The following is a 25,582-nucleotide window of genomic DNA, read 5'->3' as shown; positions in this document are numbered from 1 at the left end:
CGCAACTGCAAGGCCATCAAGAGAGCGACGGGTGAGGGGGAGGACGACGGCGTGCTGCTGGTCGTGCGCGAGGACGACGGGGAGGTTATGGGAGTCGCCCATTTGGAGTGAGCCTTTTGGCTGGCCAGGGGGTTGCTAGAGTCGCGGCGAGGGGGGGGGGGGGGGGGGGAATGGGAGGTCGGCAATGGGACAGATACACAGGAGCACGGCGCATTACTTGTCTTGGAACTGGAATGACCGAGTTGGAGTCGGTTCTGTTTTTGACTTGGTACGGAGTATATCATCTCAGGAATGATTTTTCTTGCGGTCCGTCCATCGTTCTCACCGTTTCTTGAGTCGGAGATAACTACCCCTGGGCAACTACGATACCTAAAGGCTCTACACTAGTAGTTTTCCGACTGATGCAGATTATCTGGTGTTACTTTTTGACTGGCGCCACGGTGGACCGGTGCTGTTCCATCCACTTGGTGTCAGCGTAAGCATATGAGGGCTTGTTGACGGCACGGACAGAACCAGCTCAGGGTTCCTGGATGAGCCACTCCTATTTCGTCGATCACGTTCATTTCACCGTGCCATCCCGTAACACCTGCTAAACAATACTGAATAGATACCTAGGCATGTTGACACTTCCTAACAAGCCGGCGACGGATACAGCCGCTTCTTCGACCAGACCCTGATGTTCCTGCCAAAGACGTAGCACGGGATGCCGAGCAGGGCGAAGACGCCACAGATGATAGCGAGCTCGCGCATGGAGCCGTCGTAGCCGTTCCGGGCGATCCAGGGCACCAGGGCGTAGCTCAGGCCGAAGCTGATGAAGCCGCGGCCGGCGGCGACGACGAGCAGCATCGGCCCGGCCTCGGCGGGCCAGCTGTCGACCACGTACGTGATGGAGACCGTGTTGGCGCCCAGGAAGGCGAGGTAGCCGGCCGCGTACGGGACCACGATGCCGGCCCACGACCACTGGTCCGGGTGCTGCGCCGTCTGGCCGTAGATGACGCACGAGACGACGGCGATGATGGAGGGCAGGATGGCCGAGAGGAGACGGTATTCGGGCTATTTTGCGGTGAGATTTTAGAGTCTTCCGGTTGGAGGGAGGGAAAGGTGTGTGGTGGGGGGTGGGCTGGGTGGAATAGGGGGCCTTTCGTACCTGGTAGATTCCCTTGTGCAGCCTGCTCATCAGCTTGATGATCCAGTCCGAGCCGTAGCCGATGACCACCAGCCCGATGCAATTCGCGAGCACGATGGCCAGCTGTACAAATCCTAGGAACCCGAACTCGAAGAGGTACGGCGGGCCCAGCAAGACGGTGGCGAACGTGGACGAGTGGAAGACGTAGACGCCAAGAAAGGCGCCGTTAAGCAGGAGCAGCCACACGATGGCGGGAATGCAGAAAGACAGGGCGGCGGTCTTGTAGAAAGTCCAGGTCTCGTGCCATCGAGGCTTGAAGTGGAATACCTTCAGGTCGTGACGCCATGTCCGGGCACCATACCGCTCAGGGTCCAGCGTATGATTCGTCGTCGTCGTCACCCGAGCGGCCTTGGGACTCCCTGTTTCATTTCCTGTGATTTTTTTTATCGTCGTACGTTAACAAAGCGGTGTCTCCTTTTCAGTGTGCATGAGTGGATCAACTAACCGTCATCCTCCAGCACCCGGTCGTACATGGTCTCCGGGACGAGGAAAAAGGAGGCGATCAGGAGGACGCCGTTGACGATGGTGATGACGCCATACCACCACCGGACTCCCCAAGCCGGGACAAGATACGTAGTCGCGACGAACATGGCCCCAGTGACAACGCCTTGAATCGCCGCGTTCCAGGTGGCAGCCCTCCCTCGCTGGTGGAGGAAGTGGACCTCCTGCACCATGAAGGCAACCAGAGCCTCGCTCTGGCCCGCCGCCACCGAGAGGATGTCGCGTGCCGCGATGTGGGAGGTCAGGGATGTCGAGCATGCGCACCCGATGCCCGAGGCGACGAGGATGACGAGGGACAGGAGGAACACGGGGCGGCGGCCGACGGCGACGCACAGCGGCATGGCGAGCAGGTTACCGATGCCCATGAACAGCGTCGGGTGCGTGAGCAGGTCGCTGACGCGGTCCTGGTCCTCAGGCGGGTACATCTCCCTCACCTGGGTGACGATGGCGCCCATGCCGGAGGTGGCGAGGACCGCAAAGGCCGAATACAGGCCCACGATCAGAACAGTGATGTTCTTGCGCCACAGGGGAAGATTGAGAGGGTCTAACGAGCGAGAGACGGTGGTGGTGAGCCAATATGTGGCACACTGGAAGGTCGTGATTCGTTGCTGCTCACTCACCCTTGGGGTCTCGGCTGGGAGTCGGCACGAGGACGACATGTTGGGCATCCAGCAGCTGCACCGAGCCAGCTTCGCGGCGGGCATCTAGCCCGAGAGACGAAGAGCTACCGCCATTCTCGAGTGCCTCGACCTGGGTCTGATCGCATTTGTCATCTGCCATTTCCGTCATTTCCTGGGCCATGAAGCTTGAAGGAGGGAACGATCGAAGATCAACGACAAAAGGCCATGGTCTACTAGGAACGGCGCATCCGCTGCATTTGTGCAAATTCAAACCAGCCATCCTCCGTACAGGACCATGTAGACGCGTAACGCACGCTCGGCACAGCGACAGCCCAGCGGTAGTTCAGCTCGGTTCGGGTCTCTACCCCAGCTTTTGCACTCCACATCCCGGAACGCACATACACTACACAGTACACTAGTGTAAGCTAGGTGCTCCATCTTCCCCAGATAATACCCATTCACTAGTGTACTTAAAGCATACCCCACACTCCGGCAACTCGATGCGGTTGCGGGGAAGTGATTACCTATTTCTCGGGTCGGCACCCACCCCTGAGTTATTGGCCCCTGACTCTCCGGGGACCCTACACAGTAAGCGAACCGAGCCGAGAGCTCTATTCCGTACATTCGTCCCGCCATACTCACCATGGACGCGAGCGGATCCGACCGGCCAGCGAAGCGGAAGAGGCTCAATTTCGCCTGTAACCACTGTAAGTCTCGCGCACTCCGGATTGAGAAAGGAGCATCTCGACATTCGTATGTTCTACCGGCTTAGCTCTGTCTCTCCGCAGGCCGGGCAAAAAAGGTCCGGTGCGACCAACTAGAACCATCATGCCAGGGCTGCCTCGCCGCCGGCGTCGAGTGTGTCACAATCGACAAGCGGCGGCCGGGGCTCGAGGTGCGGCGGCGACCCGCCGGCTCGCAGGACCCCACGGGGTCGCCCCGGCCCCGCAGCTTACACCGCCGGGTCGAGCTATTGCCGGCGCTGGCTCCGGCGCGGTCGGGCACGGCGGAGCCCGCCGCGGTCCCTCCACCTGGAGTGGTCCCCATCACGCCAGCCTCGGAACCAGCGACGGCGACGACAACGACGACGACGACGAATCGGAGTCCATCGATGGCCCCGCCGCCAGACAACCCGGGCGGCTCTACCGCCGCCGGCGATCCCCCCTCCGGAGAGGAACCGGGGCGGCGGCGGTTCGCGGGGCGCCTGCCCATGATGGCGCCCGGCGCCCGGGTCAGCGACGGCGACACGGTCGAGATCATGACCGGCTGGCTCGAGCTGGCCTTCCACCGGCTGGGGATCCCGTCCCGCTTCGACGCGTGCCTGCGCCGCAAGGCATCGCCGGCGGCGGCGCCCGCCCCGGGCATCGTCCCGGTGGCCCTGCCCGCCATACCGCCCGCGGCGCAATGCCGGGAAGCGCTCGCGGCGTACTACGCAACTGTGCACGTGCTGTTCCCCATCGTCGAACCGGCCGTGCTGGACGGCATCTGCGAGGACGTCGTGCGGTCGTGCGCCGCCGGGATGATCCACGCGGGGAGGCTGCCGGAGCTGCTGCTGTTCTGTCTGGCCCTGGTGCTGGGCACGGCCGGTGGGAAGCCGGCGGCCGAGTCGTCGTTGTCGTCGTCGTCGTTGACGACAACAAACCTGGCTACGGCCTACGTCGGCTTCTGCGAGAGCATGCTCGGCCACGTGCTCGGCTGGGGCACGGTCGACTCGGTCCGCATCGTCTTCCTCCTGGCGCTGGTCCTGAGGTGGCGCGAGAAGATCACGGCGGCCTGGCCGCTGGCCGGCGTCTGCGTCTCGATCGCCCAGGTGCTGGGCCTGGACCGGCGGAAGCCCCACGGCCGGCGCAGCAGCCCCGAGGCCGTCGTAAGCACCGACGCCGAGCGCGCGGACCAGGAGCGGCGGCGCGTGTGGTGGTGCGTCTACAGCTTCGAGAAGCTGTTCGCCTTCGAGCTGGGCCGCCCGTCCGCGATAGCCGACGCCGACCACCACGACCACGACCAGCTGGAACCCGCCCGGGTGCCTCGGCCTGCACCTTTGCGCGGGGGTGGTAGGGACAACCACGACGGCAGCAGCGAAGAAGACATCGACTTCTTCCACATCGTCATCAGCCTCGCGCGTACCCTGTCCGAGGTCAGCAGGCGGAGCATCGCGGCGCGCGCCAAGGAGGAGCGGGCCGGGCGCGAGGGGCTCGAGAGCGCGATCCGCTTCAAGGTGGCGACCACGGGCGAGTGCGTGCTCCTGCTGATGCGCTGGGCCGAGGGCCTGCCCAAGCACCTGCGGCCGACGTCGGATCTGCTGTGCGAGCCGGCCGAGTTCCCCGCCGCGGCGTTCGTCTGCGTCCAGTACCACAGCGCGTAAGTTTTTTTGAGGAGAGGAGAGAAACAAAACCGCAAACATCATCGGACCGCCCGCCCGAGCTGCTGCTGAGTCCTGACTTTGTTTGTCCGAAGGTTAATCATGCTGCTGCGCAACACGCTGCTGATCCACGACGAGGCGCTCCGCGGCGCCGTGGAGGAGCACGCGGCGGGCCAGCCCTGGAGCCAGGTGACGCGCAACGGGCAGGCCATCGCGGCCAGCTCGGCGCGGAGCATCGTCCGGCTGCTGATGGACGGCCACGACCGGGGGTCCCGCCCCGCGCTGCCCACCGTCACGGCGCCGCTGCATGTTCTCTCGGTCCTGTCGGTGCATCTGATCCGGCACCCGACGTCGCGGGTTGCGAGCTCGGATATCAGCGTACGTGATGTGGTCCCCCTCTGTTTGTCTGTCTGACTTCACTGATGTCCTTGGGATCTCTACTCTCTAGTTGATCCGCACCGCGGGAGACTTCGCCGTCGAAAAGTGCGAGCTGATCGCCCAGGACCAGCGGGTCCGCGGCATCGTGCAGCTGCTCGACAGCGAAGTGCTCCGGATCGTGGCCGCCGCCCAGCCGCCGGCAGCGCGGCGGGCCTCGTCGATTACCGACGGCAGGCTCTCGTCGCATAGTAGTTTGGACAACAACAACTCTCCCGCCGGCGGTGGTCGTTCAGCCTCGCGCTGCGAGTCGTATAACGACTCTTCTGGCGTTGTATTGAATCAGTCGGCGTCGTCGCAGGGGTTTAGTGCCGACGGCGGCGGCGGTCTGTCGTCGACGGGTTTGATGGAACTGTCCGCGGAGATGCCAATGTCTATGGCGATTCCGGATGTTGCATGGTCGCCTTCGTTGGCCGACGAGATTGGATGGGACTGGGGGGACTTCAGTCAGCTGTTTTCGGAGCCAGTAATGTAGGCTAGGTTTCCTGGACGATTAAGTGGCCATCTGATATGCCATCTCAATTTCTATAATCCGTGTTAAGATTAATAACGAACCCCATGCTTAGCATCTTTGGTCCAGGCGGTGCCATTTGCTGTCTACACCTTTGCGGGACACCCACCTATGATACCGTCATCAGTTATACTCGGTCCCTCACCGCGTTCTCCTGTTGGCTCTAGGCGTGTGACTGTATGTGTAATGTACCTGATAAGCGTGCGATCGTCATAAACCGGCGGCGCAGACAGGTTGATCACAAGAGCGGGAGATCAAATGAAAAAAGAGTGACTATTTGCTACTCAGCTCCGCTATCCACACACACACACACACACACACACACACACACAAGCCCGGCAAGTCTTCTCCAAGCCACCCACGATCTCCCCGTCTACCTCCTCACACGGACGCCTTGATGTAAGGAATACCCGTCAGGCGCAGCCCGCGCTCGGTGAGCTGGACAGGCTGGCGCGGCTTCCAGTCGTTGTAGGGACAGTCCCTGCCGTCGCGGCGGCGGACGGGCACGCCGCCGACGTGCATGGCGTTGGGCCAGTGGGTGGTGCTCTGGGTGTTCTCGAGGGCGGCCTTCTTGCGCGCGAGCTCCTCCTGGGTGGCGTCGGCGGCGGGCATGTAGCAGGTGTAGACGCAGAAGCGCGGGCCGGCGCCGAGCGCGGGCGACAGGTTGTAGTGCGGCGTGCGCGAGTCCCACAGCAGCAGGTCGCCCGGCTCCGCGTTGACCTTGATCCACGGGCAGCCCCGGTCGGCGAGCCACTGCATGCCCCGGTCCGTGAAGCCGTACCACTCCTTGGTCCAGGCCCAGATCTTGTCCGGCTCGTCCTTGAACTCGGCGTGGAACTCCTCCGACAGCAGGTGCGCGCCCTTGCAGACGATCAGGCCGCCGTCGCGGTCGCCGTTCGGGAGCAGGTTGACGAGGCCCTGCAGGCACCGGAAGCCGGGCTTCTCCGGGTCCTGGTCCTGGTGCGGCCACGGCGTGTTGGGCTTGAGGTCGGTGCGCGGGAAGGCCAGGTTCACGCCGTCGAAGGAGACGATCAGGTCGTCCGTGTCGTACACCTTGGCGAAGGCGTCGATCACGCCGGGCTCCTGCCGCACGGCCCAGGTGAAGGACTCGTGCGCGATGCCGTATCTAGCTTGCGTTAGCTGACGGTGTATGGTATGTACAGTCTTCAGAGAGTGTGATGGGCTCTTACCCGAGACACATGCCCTTCTCGTTGATGACGGGCATCTTCTCCTCCACGTAGGTGGACGGATCGTCGCGCTTGAAGCCGAGGCCGCCCTTGAAGGTCTCGAGGTACCGGAACATCTCCTCGGCGTACTTTTCCGCCCGTTCCCGGGGGACGGCGCCCTTGACGACGCAGAAGCCGTCGCGCAGCAGGTCGTCCCGGAAGTCGCCGAACTTGGCGTCGGGATTGTTGAACAGCTTGTTGGGGCCCGAGGGCTTCGGGGTGAGGCCGGCTGGCGTGGTGCTCAGCTTGCCCTCGACGAGAGCCTCCTTCGCAACTGTCGTCGTCGTCGTGGTCATCGCCATGGCGCAGGTTGCGGGTAGGTCAGTATGCTGTCTTGCAGTTAGAAGTCAGAGAGCTTTGAATATCTTGATGATCTTGATGGTCAATGGAGCTTGATGATGCTCCAACAGAGCGATGTCCAGATCGTATTTTATCTTGCATGGTAGAAGGCGTGAGACATCGCCTCTCTCGAGGCCGTCGCTGTCCCGGCTGCATTCTCCCCGTCACTCAGGCTCCTCATGCTTCCAGTTCCGAGCCTGGTGTAAGTGAGGAATCCGGCCCGCCTGCGAATCGGAGTGAGCGAGAATCCCCGGTTTCGGTAACTCAACCAATTGGAGTCCACAGGCACATGCCGAGCCGATCCAGCGTCGTTGACTTTGCTCCCGGAACCTTGACCAATCGGAGTCGACGGTGTCAGTGGTTGGTTCACGGTTCGGATCTTGTGGAGGAGGAGGACTTGCGGGCCCCGATGTAAGGGGGAAGTCGTCCGCGTGATGAATGTTTGTTCACAGGTTGGCCAGACGAACACTACCCATCGGCATAACTTACCACGGGCGGCCCCTGCAATCCATACGCGTCACTTGCGGGGAAGCGGCTGCGGATACACGTTGAGACCCGGCGATTATCTCCACTCAGGGCCATCAACATCGCGATAATGATACTATATCACCCACCAGGTGACCAGGTGAATGCCGGCGTCTTCCGGCTCCGGCGCCCCCCTCGGCTCTGCTTCCTCTCTCGCCTCCTCTGTGGCTGATCAGACACCGCTTGCCGCCTCGCTCCCTCTCCCGCCATGGCCAGCATGACCAGCAGCATCCCCAGGGCGCCAGTCGTGCCCATCAAGCCGCCCGAGCCTGGTGTCGGCGGCTACCAACCGCTCAACCCGCGCTCCGAGATCCTCCCCGCCGGTTGGAACGGCTTCAACTCGCGGCCGCTGCCCTCGGCCATCCTGGTCGAGCACGACGTCGCCTTCACCATGCGGGACGGCGCCAAGCTCTACGCCGACATCTACCGGCCGCCCAGCTCGGGCTCGGACGGCGATGACGCCAAGGTGCCGGCGCTCCTGTGCTGGAGCCCCTTCGGCAAGAAGTTCAACGGCCTGGCGGCGCTGCGCCTGATGACGCCGTGGAACCTGGGCATCCCCGACGGCACGCTCAGCGGGCTCGAGAAGTTCGAGGCGCCCGACCCGGCCGACTGGGTGCCGGCCGGGTACGCCGTGGTCAACATCGACTCGCGCGGCGCCGGCGACTCGGACGGCACCATGGTGATCATGGGCACGCAGGAGGCGCAGGACGGCTACGACACGCTCGAGGCCCTGGCCAGGCTGCCGTGGTGCAACGGCCGCGTGGGCCTGGCGGGCAACTCGCACCTGGCCATCGTGCAGTGGTTCATCGCGGCGCTGCGGCCGCCCAGCCTCAAGGCGATCGCGCCCTGGGAGGGCTGCGGGGACCTGTTCCGCGAGCAGTTCGTGCGCGGCGGCATCTACGGGGGCGACCTGTTCGACAAGCTGATCGTCAAGCACATGCTGCGGGGCCGGCACGGCATGGAATGCTTCCGGGAGATGTACAAGCAGCACCCTCTGGCCAACGCGTGGTGGAACGACAAGCGGCCGGACATGCGCCAGATCACGGTGCCGACGTACATCACGGGCACGTGGACCAACACGATGCATGGCATGGGCGCGATCCGCGGGTGGCTCGAGGTCGGCACGGCCGACAAGTGGCTGCGCTGGCACCCGTGGCAGGAGTGGTACGACCTGTGGGGGAACCCGCAGGCCAAGGCCGAGCTCTTGCAGTTCTTCGGCCGCTACCTGAAGGGCGAGGACAACGGGTGGGAGCAGACGCCGCGGGTGCGCATGGCCGTGCTGCGGTTCGGGACGGCCGATCCGATCGAGAACATGGTGGTCGATGACTTCCCCCTGCCTCAGACGCAGCACAAGCCGCTCTACCTGCAGCCGAACGGCCTGCTAGGCGCGGACGCGCCGAGGGAAGCTTCAATCGCATCGTACAACTCCGAGTCGGCCGACTCCGTCGCCTTCAAGCACACGTTCGGGCGCCGGACGCAGATCATCGGCATCCCCAAGGCGGTGCTGTACATGTCGTGCCCGGACCACGACGACATGGACGTGTACGTGCTGATCGAGAAGCTCGACGCGGGCGGGCGGCCGATGCTGAACCTCAACATCCCGTGGCGGGGCATCCCGGCCAAGTCGTTCGACGAGTTCACGCCGGAGCAGTCGACCGAGGTGGTGCTGTACAAGGGCCCCGTGGGCATCCTGCGGGCGTCGCACCGCGCGGCCGACCCGGCGCGCGCCATGCACCCCAACTGGCCGTTCCACCCGCACGAGACGGAGGACAAGGTCCGCCCGCCGGGCACGGTCGTCCGGCTGGAGATCGGCATCTGGGCCATGGGCGTCGAGTACGCGGCCGGCGAGGGCCTCCAGGTGCGCATCAGCGGCCGCAACTTGGCGATCAACAACTTTGGCACCACGGAGCACGCCGATAACAAGGGCCAGCACAGGGTGCATCTGGGCGGCGAGCACGCGAGCCATGTCATTCTGCCTTTTGTGCTGGTGTAGGCTTACCTACGTCCTAGGTAGGTCTGAGTATGTATATAGCCGCGTGAAGACGTTTCATAGCTCTCTTGCAATGTGGAATGTGGTACCTTTGTACCTTTTTTTTTTTTTTTTTTTTTTTTTTTTTTTTTTTTTTTTTTTTTTTTTTTTTTTTTTTTTTTTTTTGGTGCCGACACCTCATCCCAGGATACGGCCGGGAAGACGCCATCTCAGCGGCGAAGCAAGGCGGATAAGGGATGGAGCACTGGCAAGTACCTGACTTAGGTGCCCGGGAGGCCGCCACTGACGGGCCAAACATCAGCGTGTGAGTTGTAAGCCAGGCCGCTAATCATTGGCTTGGGGCATGAACAGTGGAGCAGTCTTGGCAGTCGGCACAGCCATTCTTGGCTTCCAGGTTGGGGCATCTAGCACCCCCGTTAACCGCTGTAAAACAACTGTTCCCAAGCTCGGGCAGTTGCGGGAAGTTCAAGAGGAGCAAGCTTCTTTGTACGCCAACCGCAGATTTCGAAAAATTGTGTGCCGCCTTTGGAACTTAGAATTGATAACGGCTTCGGTCGAAGTCGGCGCTGCGGAACAAACGCGATCTCTAGGCGGTGGGTTGGCCGCCGCGTATTTGTCAAACACAACCAACAACAGTCGCCGGCCGGTCACAAGGGAGACGCCGGCTGCGGTGGCTGAGCAGAGGGAATATTTCGACAGAGCGATAGTCGGTACGCGGCAACACATATTTACCCGGAACGCCAATTCCACTCTTTTTACTGAAACAAACCCTTCAGCGCCATTTCAGAGTCAGAGTCAGAGCAGCCATGTGTTTCGGCAGCAAGAACGACGCCCGCGGGGGGGATGCGCCCCGGCCGGCCCCGAGCCCGCAGCCGCTGGCCTCGGAACAGAAGCCGAGTGTGCCGGGGCGGCACCCCCGGCCAGCAAGTAACGAGTATGCCCCGCCTCCTGGACCGCCTCCGTCCCACCGTCCGCCGGTGACTACGGGAGCGGACGATTTCGCTCCGCCGCCGGGGCCGCCTCCGTCTCGCCGGCCTGCGGCGGGTCCCTCCGGAGACGACTTTGCTCCCCCGCCTGGTCCTCCTCCAGGCCACGCGGCCGACGACTTCGCTCCGCCCCCCGGTCCACCCCCGTCTCACAGGCCGCACGACGATCTGAGCTACATCGCACCGCCCCCCGGCCCGCCCCCGGCCCAGAGCCAGCCCAAGCCGCAGCACGACTGGTATGTACAATCCTTCGCCTTCCTCTCTCTCTGCTGGCACGCTCACACTAACAACGCCCCCAGGGAGGCCGCGGTGCCGGATACCTCGCTCTTCCCGCCGCCGCCGAGCTTCTTCTCGGGCTTCGACCGCTCGCCGGCCAACAACGCGACCGAGGCCGAGGCCGAGGCCGGCGAGCGCTGGTGCGCCCAGCACCCGCTGACCGCGCCGCTCACCCTGGACGGCCCCGCCATCGCCGCCCTTGCCGCCCACAACCCGCGCCTGATGCAGCCCGACGGCTTCCGCGGCACCCTCGTGTGCACCGCGCCCGGCGTCTGGGCCGGCACCACCACCTCCCGCGCGACCGACTCCACGTACGTGTGCCCCTTTTGCCTTTTCCTTCTTCTTCCTCTCCACCCCGTAACCACCCTCCCCCTTTCCCCCTCTTCTGTGAGACTGACGACATCCCACCAGCATCATCGCCTACCCGCCCCTCTACACCGTGACGCAGCACTCGCCGCTATCCCCGGCCCGCCCGCCGACCAAGACGATCTACTACGAGGTGCAGCTGACTCACGCGCACAACGGCCGGCGGCCCGGCGACATCTGCCTGGCGCTGGGGTTCGCGGCGCTGCCGTACCCGTCGTTCCGCATGCCCGGGTGGCACCGCGGGTCGCTGGCGGTGCACGGCGACGACGGGCACCGCTTCGTCAACGACCGGTGGGGCGGCAAGGCGTTCACCGCGCCGTTCGCGCGCGGCGAGCGCCTCGGCCTGGGCATGACCTTCACCGCTGCCAGTGGCAGCGGAAATGGAGCTCGGGGTCGCATCGAGACGGAGGTGTTCTTCACCCGCCAGGGCAGGGAGGTCGGCCGGTGGAACCTGCACGAGGAGACGGATGCCGAGCAGGACCTGCCCGTCACCGGGCTCGAGGGGTACCACGACCTCAGCTGCGCGGTGGGCACCTGCGGCGAGACCGGGTTCGAGGTGCTGTTTGACCCGGCGAGGTGGCTGTTTAAACCTCAGGGGTATTACTAACATGACCGGGAGTTATGGAGAACGGGCAGCCGGAGGAGGGACTTGGTTCTTCAGCCGCTCTTGGGGGATGCGCTGAGCACAGACGTGTGTATCTGTAGCGTTTGTATTCTTATAATGCATCTGATGAACCACGGAGTATGTACAAGTGCAATTGCCGACGGGGTATCAATCATCCAGGCCTCCCCACTCGCCCTCCTCCTCCTCCGCCGCCGCCTTACCGCCACCCCCCTTGTCCCCCTTGCCCGCCTCCTCCCTGCGCTGCCTCTTCCGCCGCTTGCTCGCCTCGATCGCCTGCAGCCGGTTATGCTCCCTGCGCCGCTCCCACGAGCTCTTCGTCGTGATGGACGCCTTGCCGCCCGTCCGCCGGGACTCGACCCCGCGCACCTTCAGCCTCCGCTTATCCTCCTTGGCCACCTTGGGCAGCGCATCCAGCAGCCACTTCGGCACCGCCGCGGTCCCCTCCTGCCCCTGGCCCTGGCCGGCCGCTTTCCCGGCCTGCCGCTCGCTGGCCGCGATGACGTTCGCGACGCTCTTGACGAACGGGATGTCGTCCTTGGTGTAGAAGGTGACGGCGACGCCGCCGTGCCTGCCGGCGCGGCCGGTGCGGCCGGCGCGGTGGACGTAGGCGGCGGCGGAGGTGGGCACGTCGTAGTTGACGACGCCGTTGACGCCGGCGAAGTCGACGCCGCGCGCGAGCACGTCGGTGGTGACGAGCACCCAGACGTCCCCCGCGCGGAAGCGGGCGACGATGCGGGCGCGCGCGGCGTCCGGCAGCGACGAGTGCAGCACGGCCACGCGCGCCGGCCCGCCCGCCTCGAGCGGGATGTCGTACTTGAGCTCGTCGTGCAGCGCCTGCGCGCGCTCGATGGTCTGCGTGAAGACCAGGAACGGCGGCCGCAGCGGCGGGCCCGAGTCGGCCGACGAGACCGGGTGCAGGAGCTGGCGCAGGGCCAGCAGCTTGCCGGCTTCCGTGGCCGTGTAGATCAGCTTGTGGGTGACGTTGGGGACCGCCGTGTCTTTGAGGCCGACGACGAGGCGGATGAGCGGGCGGGGGCTGCTGTCCGGCCGCTTGGACCGCTTCTCGAGCTGCTTGGTGACGAGGGCCTCGATGTTGGACGCCATGGTGGCGGACCAGCAGGTTAGCGCGACGTCCGGGTGCGTGCAGGCGCGCCAGATGCCCATGGTCTGCTTGCGGAAGATGGGATCCAGGAGGACGTCGGCCTCGTCGAGAATGAGCGATCTGACGGTTGGGAGGACCTTGCGTGCCCCGGACTTGCCGCCAGACAGAAAATTGAGCAAAGTCTTGGGCGTTGTCACCAGAATATCCACCCTCGCCGGCGGCTTCAAGGCTCCTTCCTTGTCCTTGCCTGTCTTCTCTTCTTCCGACTCCTCCCCGCTTTCCTCCTCATCCTCACTGCCCTCCTCCCCACCACTGCTCTCCTCCTCCTTTTCTCCCTTGCTCTCCTCCCCACCCTTCAGCTCCTCCGCCACCAGCCTCAAGCTCCTCTTCATTAACACCACCCTGACCCCGGTCCCAAACGCCAGCTTCCGCCCCTCATTGACGATCTGGCTGGCCAGCTCCCTCGTCGGCGCCACCACCACGGCCTGCAGCACGTGCTCGTCCCTGCTGCGCCCTTCATCCGCCCGCCGCCGCAGCGCGCCGTCAATGGCCGGAATGAGGAACGAGATGGTCTTGCCGCTGCCGGTGGGCGCGACAGCGAGAAAGTCGGCGCCGCTGCTGCCGACGACGTCCACGGCAGCGCTACTGGCCTTCTTCAGCGCGGTCGCGGGCCGCAGCAGCAGCGGCAGGCTGCCCATCTGCACCTCGGTCGGCACGCGGAAGCCCTGCGCAGCGATGTTGGCGGCCAGCTGCGGGGCGATGTCGTACGTGGTGCGCAGCTCGGCGAAGGAGGTGAGCGGCTGCGGGAAGATCTGCTTTTTGTGCTGGTCGTCCTTTTTGGTGTCTTCCTCCTTGCTCTTCTTGTCCTTGTCCTTCTTCTTCTGTTGCTGCTGCTGCTTTTTGTCTTTCTTCGAGTCCGGCCCTTCCGCAGCCTCTGTCTGGCGCAGCCCCGAGAGAACGGTAAACTTCATGCGGTGCGAGCGCAGAATCTGGCGGCACTCGTCTTCGTCAAGCAGCTTGATCTTGCGCTTCTTCGGGGCCGGGTCCTCCTCGGCAGCTGCCGGCGCAGACTCGGCGGCGGGCTTCTTCGGGGCAAAGTAATCGACATCGCTGAGGTCTTCGTCGTCATCCTGGTGCTCCGTCTCATCACCCTGCGCATCCCCTCTCCTCTTTCTTTTCTTCCCTCGCGAGCTGGTGCTGACCGGGTCGTGGAAGAGCTGTGGGTGGGGGAGGGCGCCAGCCGAGGGGAGCTGCGCTGTCGCCGCTGCGCCCTGGGCCCTGCTTTTCGGATTTGACTTAATGCCGCGCGAGAGCACCTTGAGGATATCCATGGCGAGTGGATTGGGCAATTGCGCGCTGTCCAAACGCTCTCAGTCCTCGTCGTAGAATCAACTGAATCAACCGAATCCGAGGATAAATTTTGGGAGTCGTCGCTTGATAAGAACAGTGGAGCCCCACCGCAGCTGCCAAGATCTTATCGGTAGCTGGGCGGTGTGGGAAGGAGCAGTGGGCCAATGGGTAGTTCAAGCGCTTCCCGGCTGGGCCCAGGCCGCCAGGGGAGCCATCCCACCACCCACCAACCACCTCAACCTACCAGGTAGGTATCAATTCAAGACAATCTGCCACTGTTCCTCAGCGATAACTCCCCCATTTTCGGCAGCTGAATGCCGCTGCCATCAGCGGTCTTTCCCTATTTGTGGGGTGCGCATCATGAGGCTTGAAGTTTCAACCGCTCGGGCTTCCGAGAAGCCTCCAGCTTGCACATGTTTCATTTGGGCCTGACCCCTGTTGTTGATAAGTATGAGCCCAGAGCTCACCTAAGGAAGATTTCTAGGGACAAGAACCGCAGAAAGCAATCAAGCACTTCTTTTCCTTACTTTCAAGGCTGTTGAGCCTGTCTATTCGTTTCGACTCGTCTATCCAGACAGAGAGCACCAAAGCGTTGAGCGGGAGCCTATAGTGCAGGATGTTACACGCTTGCAGGAAGCAGACCTCCGGCAGCTGCGAGTCCCCCGCCGTGACGGACACCCAAGACTCCCTGCCCGCAAGAAGGCTCCGACGCCGATGATAACTTTGGCATCTCTCGGCAGTGCCCTGATTGCGGCCGCCGTGCCCCCGTACGCCAAACAGTTGAGTATCGTCTCTACGACAACCGCCATTCTGGTCGTGTTAACAACAAACTCTGCCCCCTGCCGTCCGCCAACCTCTCGATCTCGTCAACGACACTGCCCTGGATCGTGGCCGAGTCGACTGTGTACGTGGCCCCGAGCTCCTCGGCCAGTGCCAGCTGCCGGTCTACGATGTCGATGGCGATGATCTGCTTCGCTGGCTTACGCGCATATGTCTGTACCTTCTAGGAAAGCGCTCACATAATTCCACTATGTAGTCCCCTTCATGCGATCAATAGACGGAGTACGACATCCAAACTTCCCTGGGACGGCAACTGCCTCAACTCCCAAGCCATCGGCTCATCTCATCCAGTGCAGCCCGCCCACCCCGCTAGAGCACATAACTACTGATAAAGTCGTACCCCCTCAGCGCGGCCTTCCATCCCTCGGACTCGGGATTGCTGCTCAAGTCGCAGATGTGCGGCGCCCCCTCGACCAGGGCCAGGCCGGCCGGCACGCCGCGGGCCACCAGCGCGTCGTACGTGCCGCGGCTCTGCTGCCAGGGGATCAGGTCGTCGGCGGTGCCGTGGACGAGGAAGGTCGGCACGGGGGCGTACGTGCCGCGCGTGATGTGCGCGCGGGGGCTGACGGCGCGGACGCGCTCCAGCGGCGGCTGCGGCGCCGCGTTCCAGTCCGTCCCGGGGTGGGCGTCGGCGTCGGCGTCGGCCTTGGCGCGGCTCGGCAACCCGTTGACGATGACCGGCAGGGTCTGCGCCTTCCAGTTGATGTGCAGCACGATGCGGCAGCGCGGGTCCGTCAGGATGCGCGGGTCCGACAGCGGCTCCCACGCGCCCACCACGCCGTAGTTGGTCAGCGGCGCGTCCTGCACCGCCTCGAGCACGTCGTACTCCTGGCCCGTGTCGCGCGCGCCGTCCGGCTGGATCGGCGCCCGCCACCACAGGTCCTCGTAGTCGGTCGGCGCGTAGAAGGCCAGCACCGCCGCCGGCGGCGCGAGCCCCCGCGCCGGCGCGGTCCAGTTGAGCGACAGCGCGAGCTGGCCGCCCGAGGACCAGCCGACGACGACCACGCGGGTCCCGTCGATCTCGAGGCCGGCCGGGCGGGAAGGGGTGTGGAGGCCGGGCAGGGTCTCGCGCGCCCAGGCGAGCGCCGTGCACACGTCCACCATGGCGCCCTCGGCGAGCGGCACCTCCGGGCAGAGCCGGTGGTCGATGCTGACGGGGACGAAGCCCTTGGCGAGGAGGAGGCGGGTCTGGGCGGGGCGGATGTCCTTGCGCGAGAAGATGATGTGGCTGCCGCCGTGGATCATGAGGGCGATGGGTTTGGCTCGCTGCGGGCTGCTACTGGTCGAGGGGTCGGGGAGGTCGGAGCCGGGGCCCACGGGCCAGTACACATCGGCGTGGATGTCCTGGCCGCCCACCGTCGTGTACACGACCGTCTCCACCACGGCCTTGTCGCTGCTCGTAGGTTTCTCCGTCCGTGAGGTGCTGCCAACCACCATGCCGCCACCATGGGTGGACGTGGTCACTGCGTCGCTGCTGTTGCTCGTCGCTTCCGCGGCGGTCGGAAACGCGCCAATGACCCTGACCGTCTTGGACTCGGGCGACTCGCCGTCGCTCCACTCGACGGCCGCGAAGCCGGCGGCCTTCATGACGCGCGCCCAGTGCCTCTCGTCGACCAGCGCGTGCTCGCGGCCGTCCTCGAAGAGCCACCAGCCCTCCAGCAGTCCGACGACCACGTCGAGCCAGAACATGTTCTGCGTGATCTCGATCAGCGCCAGCGCGCCGTCGTCGCGCAGCATGCGCCGCAGGTTCCGCAGCGACACGGCCAGGTTGCGCGTCGCGTGGATGCAGTTGGTGGCCAGCACGACGTGGTACGCCGCCGTGTCCTCGGGCGCCGGCGGCTGCTCGACGTCCAGCACGCGGAAGACCATGGTCCCGTTGTCGGCCCCCCGGTCCCTGAACTGCCGCCGGGCCGCGCCCACCAGCGACGCGGACAGGTCCGAGAAGGTGTACTCGAACGGGATGCCCAGGCTGCGCAGCCGGCCGACAATGTGGCGCGTGGTGCCGCCCGTGCCGGCGCCCACCTCGAGGATGCGGAACCTGCCGCCCCCGGACGCCCGCGTCAGCGCCCGCGCCAGGAAGTCGCCCAGCACCAGCGTCGGCGTGCGCAGCAGCGGCTAGAGTCGTCACTGCTGCTTTACGGCGTACATGAGCGCTCCAGACGGGACAGGGGTTCATGGTCAGCTTCGGGCCACCATTCCAGCGGTTGATGCACGCGATCTCGACGCGGTGACGGAACGGGTGAAGGGAGAAACCGTGCAGCGTAGGTAACTAGTGTATTGAGGCACCGTCTTCTCTAGCTAGGCCTATCTGTCGACCGAGCATCGTATGATTGTACCTCGGCATTCAGCAACCTACGCCCAATCTCCAGTTGGTCTACAGCCTCCCAGTTATGCCAGAAAATCAAATGATTCACCTTCCTTTGAAGAACGTTCCAACGGCTGCCAGCAATGTGGCGACCTAGCGCTAACCGCAATGTCTGGATCGCCCTATGTAGGAGCTATACACTAGATGGTAGTAGTAGGGCCTGAGCACAGCCGGAATGATGTCCCTGGTCTTACAGAGTTGGGAACCATGAGATGATTTCAACCGCTCCGTTATGGTCTCGGGTAGGAAAACCGCCGACGAGACCCTTGCTTGTTAGATTAACTCAAAGCTGGTACAGCCCTGCAACGACAGAGCGGTCGCCTAGATACAAGGTGACGACCTAGTTATCAGACCGTCTACACTATGCCTGCCTGCGTGACAACCATCTCCCAAAGATCCAAAGATCCCGTAGGACCAATCGGGAAGCCTTGAGCTTATGTCCATTTCAGTCCATGAACGATACCACATTGCTGCCGACAGTCCCACAGCCCTCGGCCCGGCTCGATCTAGTGACATTACACGAGGTCTTCGGAGCCTCCTCGGGGAAACTGCACGTGCGCCGTTCATTGCTGACTTCAGACCAATTTCGGCGCTGTCCTGTACGCCCAAGATACCTCACGATTTGTTGCGGGCCACCTTCGTGGGCCGTCCGCGAGCCTGGGAGCGCCTCTCCAATCCGCCTCGCGCAGAACTCTATTCAATTCACGAGACGGAGGGGCAGGGTCCGACGGCAGTGAGAGACGCGGCCTGAGCCCACCGTCCCGTTCGGGTTCCTAACTCCTGCGTGCTGGCTTTGTTGTCCGTCCACACGCCCTCAGGTTATGCCAGAGGTCCGTCACACTACCAGGTATCTGGACAGTACGTGATTATCGGGCTTGCTTTCCGGCCACGTACCCAGTCACGCTTTCTTTGGATTTCCTTTCAATGGACCGAAATGGACTCATATTGTACTTGAGTATCTAGTCAGCTAGGTCGTTTTCCCTAGCGATCCTAGGGATTGCGGTTGATCCTGATAAATCTCTGTGCTGAGGCCTGCTTTGTCGGGGGTTACAGCTGGTTTAAAGTATTAGGGCTGTTCCTCCTTTTCTCTACCTGTCTCTGTTCCCTGACTTTATAATGTTCTGCGGCAGCAGCGTATCTAGGTACGCCAGCTGCTATTGAGGTTGACGGTCCCTTCCCCCTTTTTTTGCTGTCACTAGCCGGCTCGACGGGATTAGGCTGTCCCTCTGCGTCACCCGCCATCAAGCGTGGTAACCGCCCCTTAACACTGGCGGCCATGCTGTATAACATCACAGGATTGCAGCGGTAACAAGCGTAAGGACGAAATAGAGCAGTCATCCGACTAACGTTAGACCCCTTCTCGGCCGCCGCGCAGCCGGCAACGGTCTGGCTCCTGTGGTCCAGGATGCGGATGTTGGAGAAAAAAAGAAAGGGGGGGAACTCTGGGAAGAAATACCTAGCCACCGTAAAGAGGCGACTAAAACATCCCCGAGCCCCATCAACAACCCCTGAGCTGATACAGATGGGTATCCATTGCCGCCGTCTACTGACCTAGTCTGTCCACCCGTCTACCTCTATCGTACACACGTCATACACCTACTGTACAGCCTCGCCCACGACCTCCTCGCACCGAGCACACAGCTGGTCCTCCTGGGGCGCAACAAACCTCCAGCAGCGGGGGCACTTGGCCTGCTTGGGCGGCAGCACCCACGCCTTGCACGCCTCGCCGTCCAGCTCAAACTCCTCGCAGCGCTTCCACTGTGCCCCCTCCCCCTCGGGCACTGCCCCGTTCAGCTCGACCGACGACACCACAAACATGGCCTCCAGCTCGTCGCTGAACCTCCTCAGCGTCCGCAGCACGCGCCCGCCCTCGGGCACCTGCAGCACCACCGCGCACTGCAGCGACGAGCCCAGCAGCTTGTCTGCCCGCGCCGTCTCCAGCGCGGCCTTGATCGCCGCGTGCACGCGCATCAGCACGGGGACCGCGCCGCGCAGCTCCGCCTCGTCGATCGTCAGCCGCGCGGGATCCACCAGCGGCGCGTCATACAGCTGCCGCAGCGGGTGCTGCTGCTGCTGTTGCGCGGCACCGCCATTCTCCCCCTTCTCCTCCTCCTCCTTCATCCACGCGGGGCGGTGCTCCCAGGCCTCCTCGACCAGCACGGGCGTGAGGGGCGCCAGCATGCGCAGGAGGCCGACGAAGATGGGCTCGAGGGCGCCGCCGCCGTCGGCGCAGTAGAGCCGGTCCTTGAGGGCCTCGAGGTAGAAGGCCGACAGGTCGTTGGTCAGCCAGCGGTTGAGGCAGCCGAACGCCTTGTTGAACTCGTAGGCGTCGTAGTGCGCGCCGACCTCGGCCATGACGTCGCGGAGCTGCAGCAGCGCGATCTGGTCGACCGCCGTGAGCGGCGCCGTGCGCGCCGACGCGTGCATGCTGCCCGTCAGCATCTTGATCGTGGTGCGGTACTTGAGCAGCGCCTGGTGGATCGTCTTGAGCACCGGCTCGCCCAGGACGATGTCGCCCGTGTAGTCGCTGCTGGCGACCCAGAGGCGCAGCGCGTCCGGCCCGAGCGCGTCCTTGACGGGCGGGGTGTTGTTGCCGCCTTTCTTCTTGGCCTTGAGTGGGGGCAGCAGCGAGCCGTCCATGACCTGGTCGGCCGAGATGATGTTGCCCAGGGACTTGGACATCTTCTTGCCGTCCTGGTCCAGCGTGAAGCCGTGCGTGATGAGCGTCTTGAACGGCGACAGGCCGAGCGTATTCGTGGTGGATTTGGCGCTGTGGTCCCCCATGGCAGCCACGCGAGTGAGCAGGCTGGATTGGAACCAGCCGCGATGCTGGTCGGAGCCTTCCAGATACAAATCCGCTTGCCTGTTCATCATCGTCCAGCTCGTGCCGCTGTCGAACCAGACATCCATGGTATCCAGGCCGCGCGAGTATTCTGTCTTGCCTCGGAGCGGCTCGGGGATCCAGGCCGGATCGTCGGCGGGATCCGTCCACCAGGCATCGGTTCCCCGCTCCTGGATGACCGAAATGATGTGGTCGATCACCTCGTCCGTCATGACGGCATCGCCATTCGGCTCGTACAGCGCGGGAATCGGCACGCCCCAGGCTCGCTGCCGCGAGATGCACCACTCGCTGCGGCCCCTGACGAAGGCCTCGAGCCTGTTTTTCCCGTGCTCGGGCACGAAGCGGACCTCGTCGATCGCCGCAAGCGCCTCCTGTTTGATGGTGTCCACATCGGCAAACCACTGGGCGGTGGCCCTGATGATGATGGGCTGCTTGGTCCGCCAATCGTAGGGGTACTTGTGCCGGTACTCGTGGACGTCCAGGACGTCGTCACCAAGCAGCTCCAGCACAGCCGCACTGCCACCGTCTAGCACGGAGATGCCCTTTAGACGGTCGGGCTGATCGGGATAGGCCTCCTCCGTAAACAAGCCGTCGTTGTCCACCGGCGCAGATACCGGAATCCCCAGGGACAGGCAGGCAAGATAGTCGTCGAAGCCGTGCCCTGGCGCGCAATGAACGAGGCCGCTTCCAGAGCCCTCGGTCACAAACGAGCCGTGGATGAAGGGCTGCAATTCGGCCGACTTGCCGCGGAGCAGGTTGACATAGCGCAACTGCGTCAGCTGGCTGCCCTTGACCGTGCCAACGACTTCCGGCGCCGCCGTTTCCCCTCCCAACACCTTCGCCACGCGCTCCAGGCAATTCTCAGCCACCAAGAAAGCATCCGCACCGACGCGGACAATATGGTACGCCAGGTCCTCGTGGACAGCAATCGCCCTGTTGGCAGGAAGCGTCCAGGGAGTCGTCGTCCACACCACCGCAAACAGGCGCCCCTCAAACCCCTCCATCCCAGGCAACGCGCCGTACCCATCCACCACGCGAAACCGCACGTACGCGGCCCGCGACACATGGGCCTCGTTGTACTCGAGCTCGGCCTCGGCCAGGGCGGTGCCGGACGACGGCGACCAGTAGACGGGCTTGTAGCGGCGGTAGACGAGGCCGCGGCGGGCCATGCGCTGGAAGAGGCGGAGCTGGCGGATCTCGTAGGCCGTGTCCATGGTGGTCCAGCGGGCGTCCCAGTCGGCCATGACGGCGTACGTGCGGAAGCTCTGCATCTGCTCGAGCACCGTCTTGGCGGCCAGCTCGCGCGCGGCCTTGCGGATGGCGCCCGGCGACATGCGCTTGCCCTCGGCCGCGCCGACGGCCTTGAGCTCGATCGGCAGGCCGTGGCAGTCCCAGCCGGGGACGTACGAGACGCGGCGGCCTGTGTGTGCGGGAGCGAGTCCGACGGTCAGCCAACAGATGTCATGCGTACCAATAATGAGGGGTATGGTATAATGTGGTGTCGAGTTTCCTCCGCACCTTGCTGGACCTTGACGCGCAGGATCATGTCCTTGAGGATCTTGTTCAGCGCATGGCCGGCGTGCAGGCTGCCATTGGCGTAGGGCGGGCCGTCGTGCAGCAGGAACTCGTTGTCGGCGGGGCGGTTGGCCGCCTGCCACTTGTAGAAGTCATCGGCGCATCGCTGGATGTACTGGTCGCGGTGCTGCGGCAGCGGACGCGGTCTGCGGCGCGTGAGCGAAAAAGATAGAAAAGAATGGGCGCTGTGAGAGTCGGCAGCACTAAAGTATGGGAATGCTTACGGAAACGTCGATTTGGGCAGCCTCAGCGTCGATGCCCAGTTCTTGGACATGGTTTCAAGCGCGTCATAGCCGGAGCTGCTGGCCGCGGAAAACGTTGTTGGGGGAAATTTCGGGCTCGGCGGTTCGGTGGAGATCTGCCGACGCAGCGGCAGCGGGCCGGCAGAAGCTCCACAAAAAGTCGGGGCGCGGCAGCGTTACACAGTATTCCGGAGACAGGACAGGACAGGAGTTCGTCCCGTGCAGACGGGATTATTTCGCCCCTGAATTTGAAGTGCGAGCACAGAAAATACAGACGCATTACCGTCACGGAATTTAGACAAAGACGGTACATGTCGGCAAGGGCTTACCTTGCCTTGACTGAGACGAGTTCGTCTTTCATTATTGGACTCCCAACCAGCAGGCGTGGCAATCCTAGTCGACGCCGTAGAACGCCCCCGAAAACAGGGCCCCCGCCGCTCCTAAGCTGCTCAGCGTCACCACCGGCTTCCGCCAGACTTGCACGGCCTCCCCGAACGGCGGCAGGCTCCTGTAGAAGAACGCGCCCGCGCTCACGGCCGCCAGACCTAACCCGGCCCCGAGAAGCAGCAGCAGATCGCCGCCAGATCGCGTCTGTGTCCCCTGCCCTCCCAGCACCTGACTCATCTTCCTCGCCGTCCACCAGCGGCTCCACAACTCCCCAACCAGCGGCACCTCGCCCAGCACCCCGCGGACAAATCTCATCCCAACCGCAACGGCCGAGCAGGCCGCCTTTTCCTGCGCCCAAGGCAACGTCCTCCCCTCCGGGAACACCTCCCGTTTAAACCCCACCACGAACTCCCACAGCCCCTGATACCGCGCCTGCGTCACCTCCCTCAACCACGGCCGCGGCACCTCCGGCATCACCATCAGCGCCAAATACCCAAACACCAAACACCTGATCCCACACCCCTTGCCCTCCCACTCCACCTCCCCCAGAACATCCAACACCTCCTCCGCCAACCCCTCCAACCGAATCCTGGCCTTCTGCTCGGCACGCAACATCCCCTGCACCCCGCCCACCCTCTTCTTCCTACTCCCGCCCCCTAGCGCCGCGGGGACGGTAACCCACCCGCCGTCCTCAGCGACGCGTCTCACCCCGTGCGCGTCGGCGTGCGCATCCGCGTCCAGCGCGTCCGACACGCCGAGGTGGGCGGCGCGGCGCGCCATCGCCGCCCGCGCCGCCGGCGGCTCCGTCCACGGCAGCGGCAGCGGCAGCACCGCGCTGTAGGCCGGGCGCGTGGCGGCCGCGTAGTTGGCCGACGAGACGTACAGCGAGAGGGCGAGCAGCGGGGCCGCGTGCGCGGTGAGGAAGGCGGTGTAGGCCGTGCTGTCGGCCGCGGCTGCCGCGGCGGTGCTGGCGGAGGGGTCGCGGAAGGTGGGTGGGGGGTGGGTCTGCAGGTAGGTGAGTATTGGGGTGTAGCCGCTTGTCCAGGTCGAGGTGGAGGGGTCGTGGAGGGCGGGGAGGTGTTCTGGAGTGGGTGGATGGTTAGCTTGAGGATCGGGGATGAGTCGGGGGAGGTAGAGGTTGGGGGAGTGTAGAGGGGTCAAGTATGGAGGACGGGGGATACGCACGGGTGGGCACGGCGGACGGGCTGCTTTGGATGAGCTGATAGTCGGCTGGGTCGGCGGTCTGCGCGAGGTACGCGATCGCGGCGAGGCACTCGGCGTCAAGGGACGGGAGCCCGAATGCCGGGCCCCAGACATGGAGTTGCAGCACCATGGCTGCGGCCGAGTGTCGAATCGCTGGGCCTTCCTCGCCGACTTGCCTCGACTCGGCAGGTGACGTTGACTCGGCAATTGCGCCCTGCAATGCCGAACAAAATTTTCGTTCGCCTCTCGTGGTTCGCGATCCAAGCCGAACTGATCGACGGTTTCGGTACTTGCCAGGCGCGTCCTCACGTGGCGATAACGGCTTAAGCGAATTTGGTTGGGCTTACCTGAGCTATCTCCGCTCGTTCCAAATCAAATCACCCCAACTCGGAATTTTCCAGAATAACGTCATCGAATTCATGCAAAGTGCGATCAAGTGGGACCGCTTTTCTTGCCATCCCGCCATTGCCGCCGATTTTCCACGGTTTCCCCGCCGCTTCTCCGCTTGCGCAGGCAGTAGCGTAGCCCGACACTGGGCACACAATCCCAGCAAGTGGAGAGGCTCAAGCATGAGCATGTGAATTTGCGGTGCGAAAAGCGAAAAATCCATCCTGCATGCGTCATTCAGACCCCTATCTTACCCACTGTTCACCACGAGCCGTTTCACATCTCCCAGAGCAAGGCCGCTCGGAGCCGATGATGACAAACTGCTCGCAACCCCGGTGACGTAGCGCGGTGTCTCGGGCGGGAGGAGATGCCTGCTAGCGCCGAATGGCACGCCCGTAGGGATACCCGAAGGGGCAACTGTTCCCTGCAGCCCCTGTCGCTGAGGTTGGCAATGCTTGCTCCGTGCTCGGACTGGAGCAATCCTGCTCGTGAGTGTGGGATGGTGGGATGATGCGGCTTGCATTTGCCGTGCTGGTTGCCTGGCAAGACTGGGTGCCTGGTGCTGTATAAGCACGAAAACAACGCGGTGATAAGTTGGCGATCCATCAGAGTTGGAGAGCACATTACGGGCAGCTCGGCAATGCAATCGACGATCGGACGGACGAGCCGAGTACTGTTTCACCCAGGTGGGAACGCTGAGATCACCTCCAATATTCGGAGCCCGCGGAATGACCGCTTTGAGACCCTCGTTGATCTCCCGCCGCGGGCCTGGATACCCTGCATGTTGGCCCGGTTGGGTACTACGTGGGTACCTCTGTAGTGTAGCGTACTCTGCTGTGTTTTGCATATTGCACCGCACAGCACGGCATGCCAGCTCTGTCCCTTAGTCATCTCCGACTCAGACAAGCGAGCTTGAATGCGATCCCGCCGCCCATGGAGTAACCCGTCGCGATGCCGAGGGCGCCTCGACAGCGTCGCAGCACGGCGGGGTCGGTCGCGACTGCAACCCGAACCCCCCCACGCGCACAGCCCGGCATGCGGAATACTGTAGAAGGAAAAGCATGCCGGCCGTGATCTGATGGAGGGCGGTTGGTTTCAACCAGGCGCATCTGACGGGCCACGTGGTCGGATTCACTAACGATAGAGCGGAGCACAAGTACAGCACAGAATGGTTTGAGCTAATTATCGTGTTGGTAGTGTATTATGCCTAAAGCCAGCCATTATGATTGCAAACGAGAGAGCCCAACTTGCTCCTGTCCAAATCCCGCCCAGCCCTGTTGATGAAACTCCGCGTTGTCCGCCCGACTCTGCTCCCAGCGGGGTATCCGGCGACGTTGGTATCAT

General features: G+C 63.7%; 11 protein-coding genes across 11 annotated transcripts; 3 read left to right on the top strand and 8 right to left on the bottom strand.

The window, feature by feature from the left end:
* Nucleotides 1-482: 482 nt before the first annotated feature.
* Nucleotides 483-2,675, bottom strand: THITE_2120735 (uncharacterized protein). Its single transcript, XM_003656257.1, has 3 exons — nt 1,632-2,675; nt 1,148-1,557; nt 483-1,053 (listed from the first exon to the last, which is right to left on the bottom strand). Exons 1-3 carry the CDS (start codon nt 2,344-2,346, stop codon nt 631-633), a joined length of 1,548 nt encoding a protein of 515 aa, XP_003656305.1. The 5' UTR covers nt 2,347-2,675; the 3' UTR covers nt 483-630.
* Nucleotides 2,676-2,950: 275 nt separating this feature from the next.
* On the top strand, nt 2,951-5,576 carry THITE_115282 (uncharacterized protein; the record flags this gene model as incomplete). Its single annotated transcript, XM_003656256.1, has 4 exons — nt 2,951-3,014; nt 3,096-4,665; nt 4,762-5,044; nt 5,115-5,576. 4 exons carry the CDS (start codon nt 2,951-2,953, stop codon nt 5,574-5,576), a joined length of 2,379 nt encoding a protein of 792 aa, XP_003656304.1.
* A 250-nt stretch (nt 5,577-5,826) lies between these two features.
* Nucleotides 5,827-7,375, bottom strand: THITE_2120734 (uncharacterized protein). Its single transcript, XM_003656255.1, has 2 exons — nt 6,803-7,375; nt 5,827-6,738 (listed from the first exon to the last, which is right to left on the bottom strand). The coding sequence occupies exons 1-2, from the start codon at nt 7,138-7,140 to the stop codon at nt 5,994-5,996; spliced, it is 1,083 nt and encodes a 360-aa protein (XP_003656303.1). The 5' UTR covers nt 7,141-7,375; the 3' UTR covers nt 5,827-5,993.
* Nucleotides 7,376-7,910: 535 nt separating this feature from the next.
* Nucleotides 7,911-9,695, top strand: THITE_2091470 (uncharacterized protein; the record flags this gene model as incomplete). Its single annotated transcript, XM_003656254.1, has 1 exon — nt 7,911-9,695. One exon carries the CDS (start codon nt 7,911-7,913, stop codon nt 9,693-9,695), a length of 1,785 nt encoding a protein of 594 aa, XP_003656302.1.
* Nucleotides 9,696-10,120: 425 nt separating this feature from the next.
* Nucleotides 10,121-12,097, top strand: THITE_2120732 (uncharacterized protein). The gene is made up of 4 exons (XM_003656253.1): nt 10,121-10,402; nt 10,469-10,914; nt 10,978-11,265; nt 11,366-12,097. Exons 2-4 carry the CDS (start codon nt 10,499-10,501, stop codon nt 11,925-11,927), a joined length of 1,266 nt encoding a protein of 421 aa, XP_003656301.1. The 5' UTR covers nt 10,121-10,402; nt 10,469-10,498; the 3' UTR covers nt 11,928-12,097.
* Nucleotides 12,093-14,378, bottom strand: THITE_2146851 (uncharacterized protein; the record flags this gene model as incomplete). The annotated part of the gene is made up of 1 exon (XM_003656252.1): nt 12,093-14,378. One exon carries the CDS (start codon nt 14,376-14,378, stop codon nt 12,093-12,095), a length of 2,286 nt encoding a protein of 761 aa, XP_003656300.1.
* Nucleotides 14,379-15,579: 1,201 nt separating this feature from the next.
* THITE_2024531 (uncharacterized protein) lies at nt 15,580-16,134 on the bottom strand (the record flags this gene model as incomplete). The annotated part of the gene is made up of 1 exon (XM_003656251.1): nt 15,580-16,134. A coding segment is annotated over one exon (555 nt), but the record flags the coding sequence as incomplete, so codon positions are not given.
* A 411-nt stretch (nt 16,135-16,545) lies between these two features.
* On the bottom strand, nt 16,546-17,352 carry THITE_2010477 (uncharacterized protein; the record flags this gene model as incomplete). The annotated part of the gene is made up of 1 exon (XM_003656250.1): nt 16,546-17,352. A coding segment is annotated over one exon (807 nt), but the record flags the coding sequence as incomplete, so codon positions are not given.
* Nucleotides 17,353-18,871: 1,519 nt separating this feature from the next.
* On the bottom strand, nt 18,872-22,362 carry THITE_2120730 (uncharacterized protein). The gene is made up of 2 exons (XM_003656249.1): nt 21,963-22,362; nt 18,872-21,864 (listed from the first exon to the last, which is right to left on the bottom strand). Exons 1-2 carry the CDS (start codon nt 21,988-21,990, stop codon nt 19,199-19,201), a joined length of 2,694 nt encoding a protein of 897 aa, XP_003656297.1. The 5' UTR covers nt 21,991-22,362; the 3' UTR covers nt 18,872-19,198.
* A 313-nt stretch (nt 22,363-22,675) lies between these two features.
* On the bottom strand, nt 22,676-23,981 carry THITE_23605 (uncharacterized protein; the record flags this gene model as incomplete). The annotated part of the gene is made up of 2 exons (XM_003656248.1): nt 22,676-23,730; nt 23,834-23,981. Coding segments are annotated over 2 exons (1,203 nt in total), but the record flags the coding sequence as incomplete, so codon positions are not given.
* Nucleotides 23,982-24,460: 479 nt separating this feature from the next.
* On the bottom strand, nt 24,461-25,269 carry THITE_2120729 (uncharacterized protein). The gene has a single exon (XM_003656247.1). It carries the CDS (start codon nt 25,083-25,085, stop codon nt 24,489-24,491), a length of 597 nt encoding a protein of 198 aa, XP_003656295.1. The 5' UTR covers nt 25,086-25,269; the 3' UTR covers nt 24,461-24,488.
* Nucleotides 25,270-25,582: the final 313 nt, after the last annotated feature.

Source organism: Thermothielavioides terrestris, chromosome 5, assembly GCF_000226115.1.
Source record: "Thermothielavioides terrestris NRRL 8126 chromosome 5, complete sequence".
In the NCBI taxonomy this organism is placed as follows: domain Eukaryota; kingdom Fungi; phylum Ascomycota; class Sordariomycetes; order Sordariales; family Chaetomiaceae; genus Thermothielavioides; species Thermothielavioides terrestris.
The sequence above is the reverse complement of the archived record's forward strand: the minus strand, read 5'-3'. Positions and strand labels throughout refer to the sequence as shown.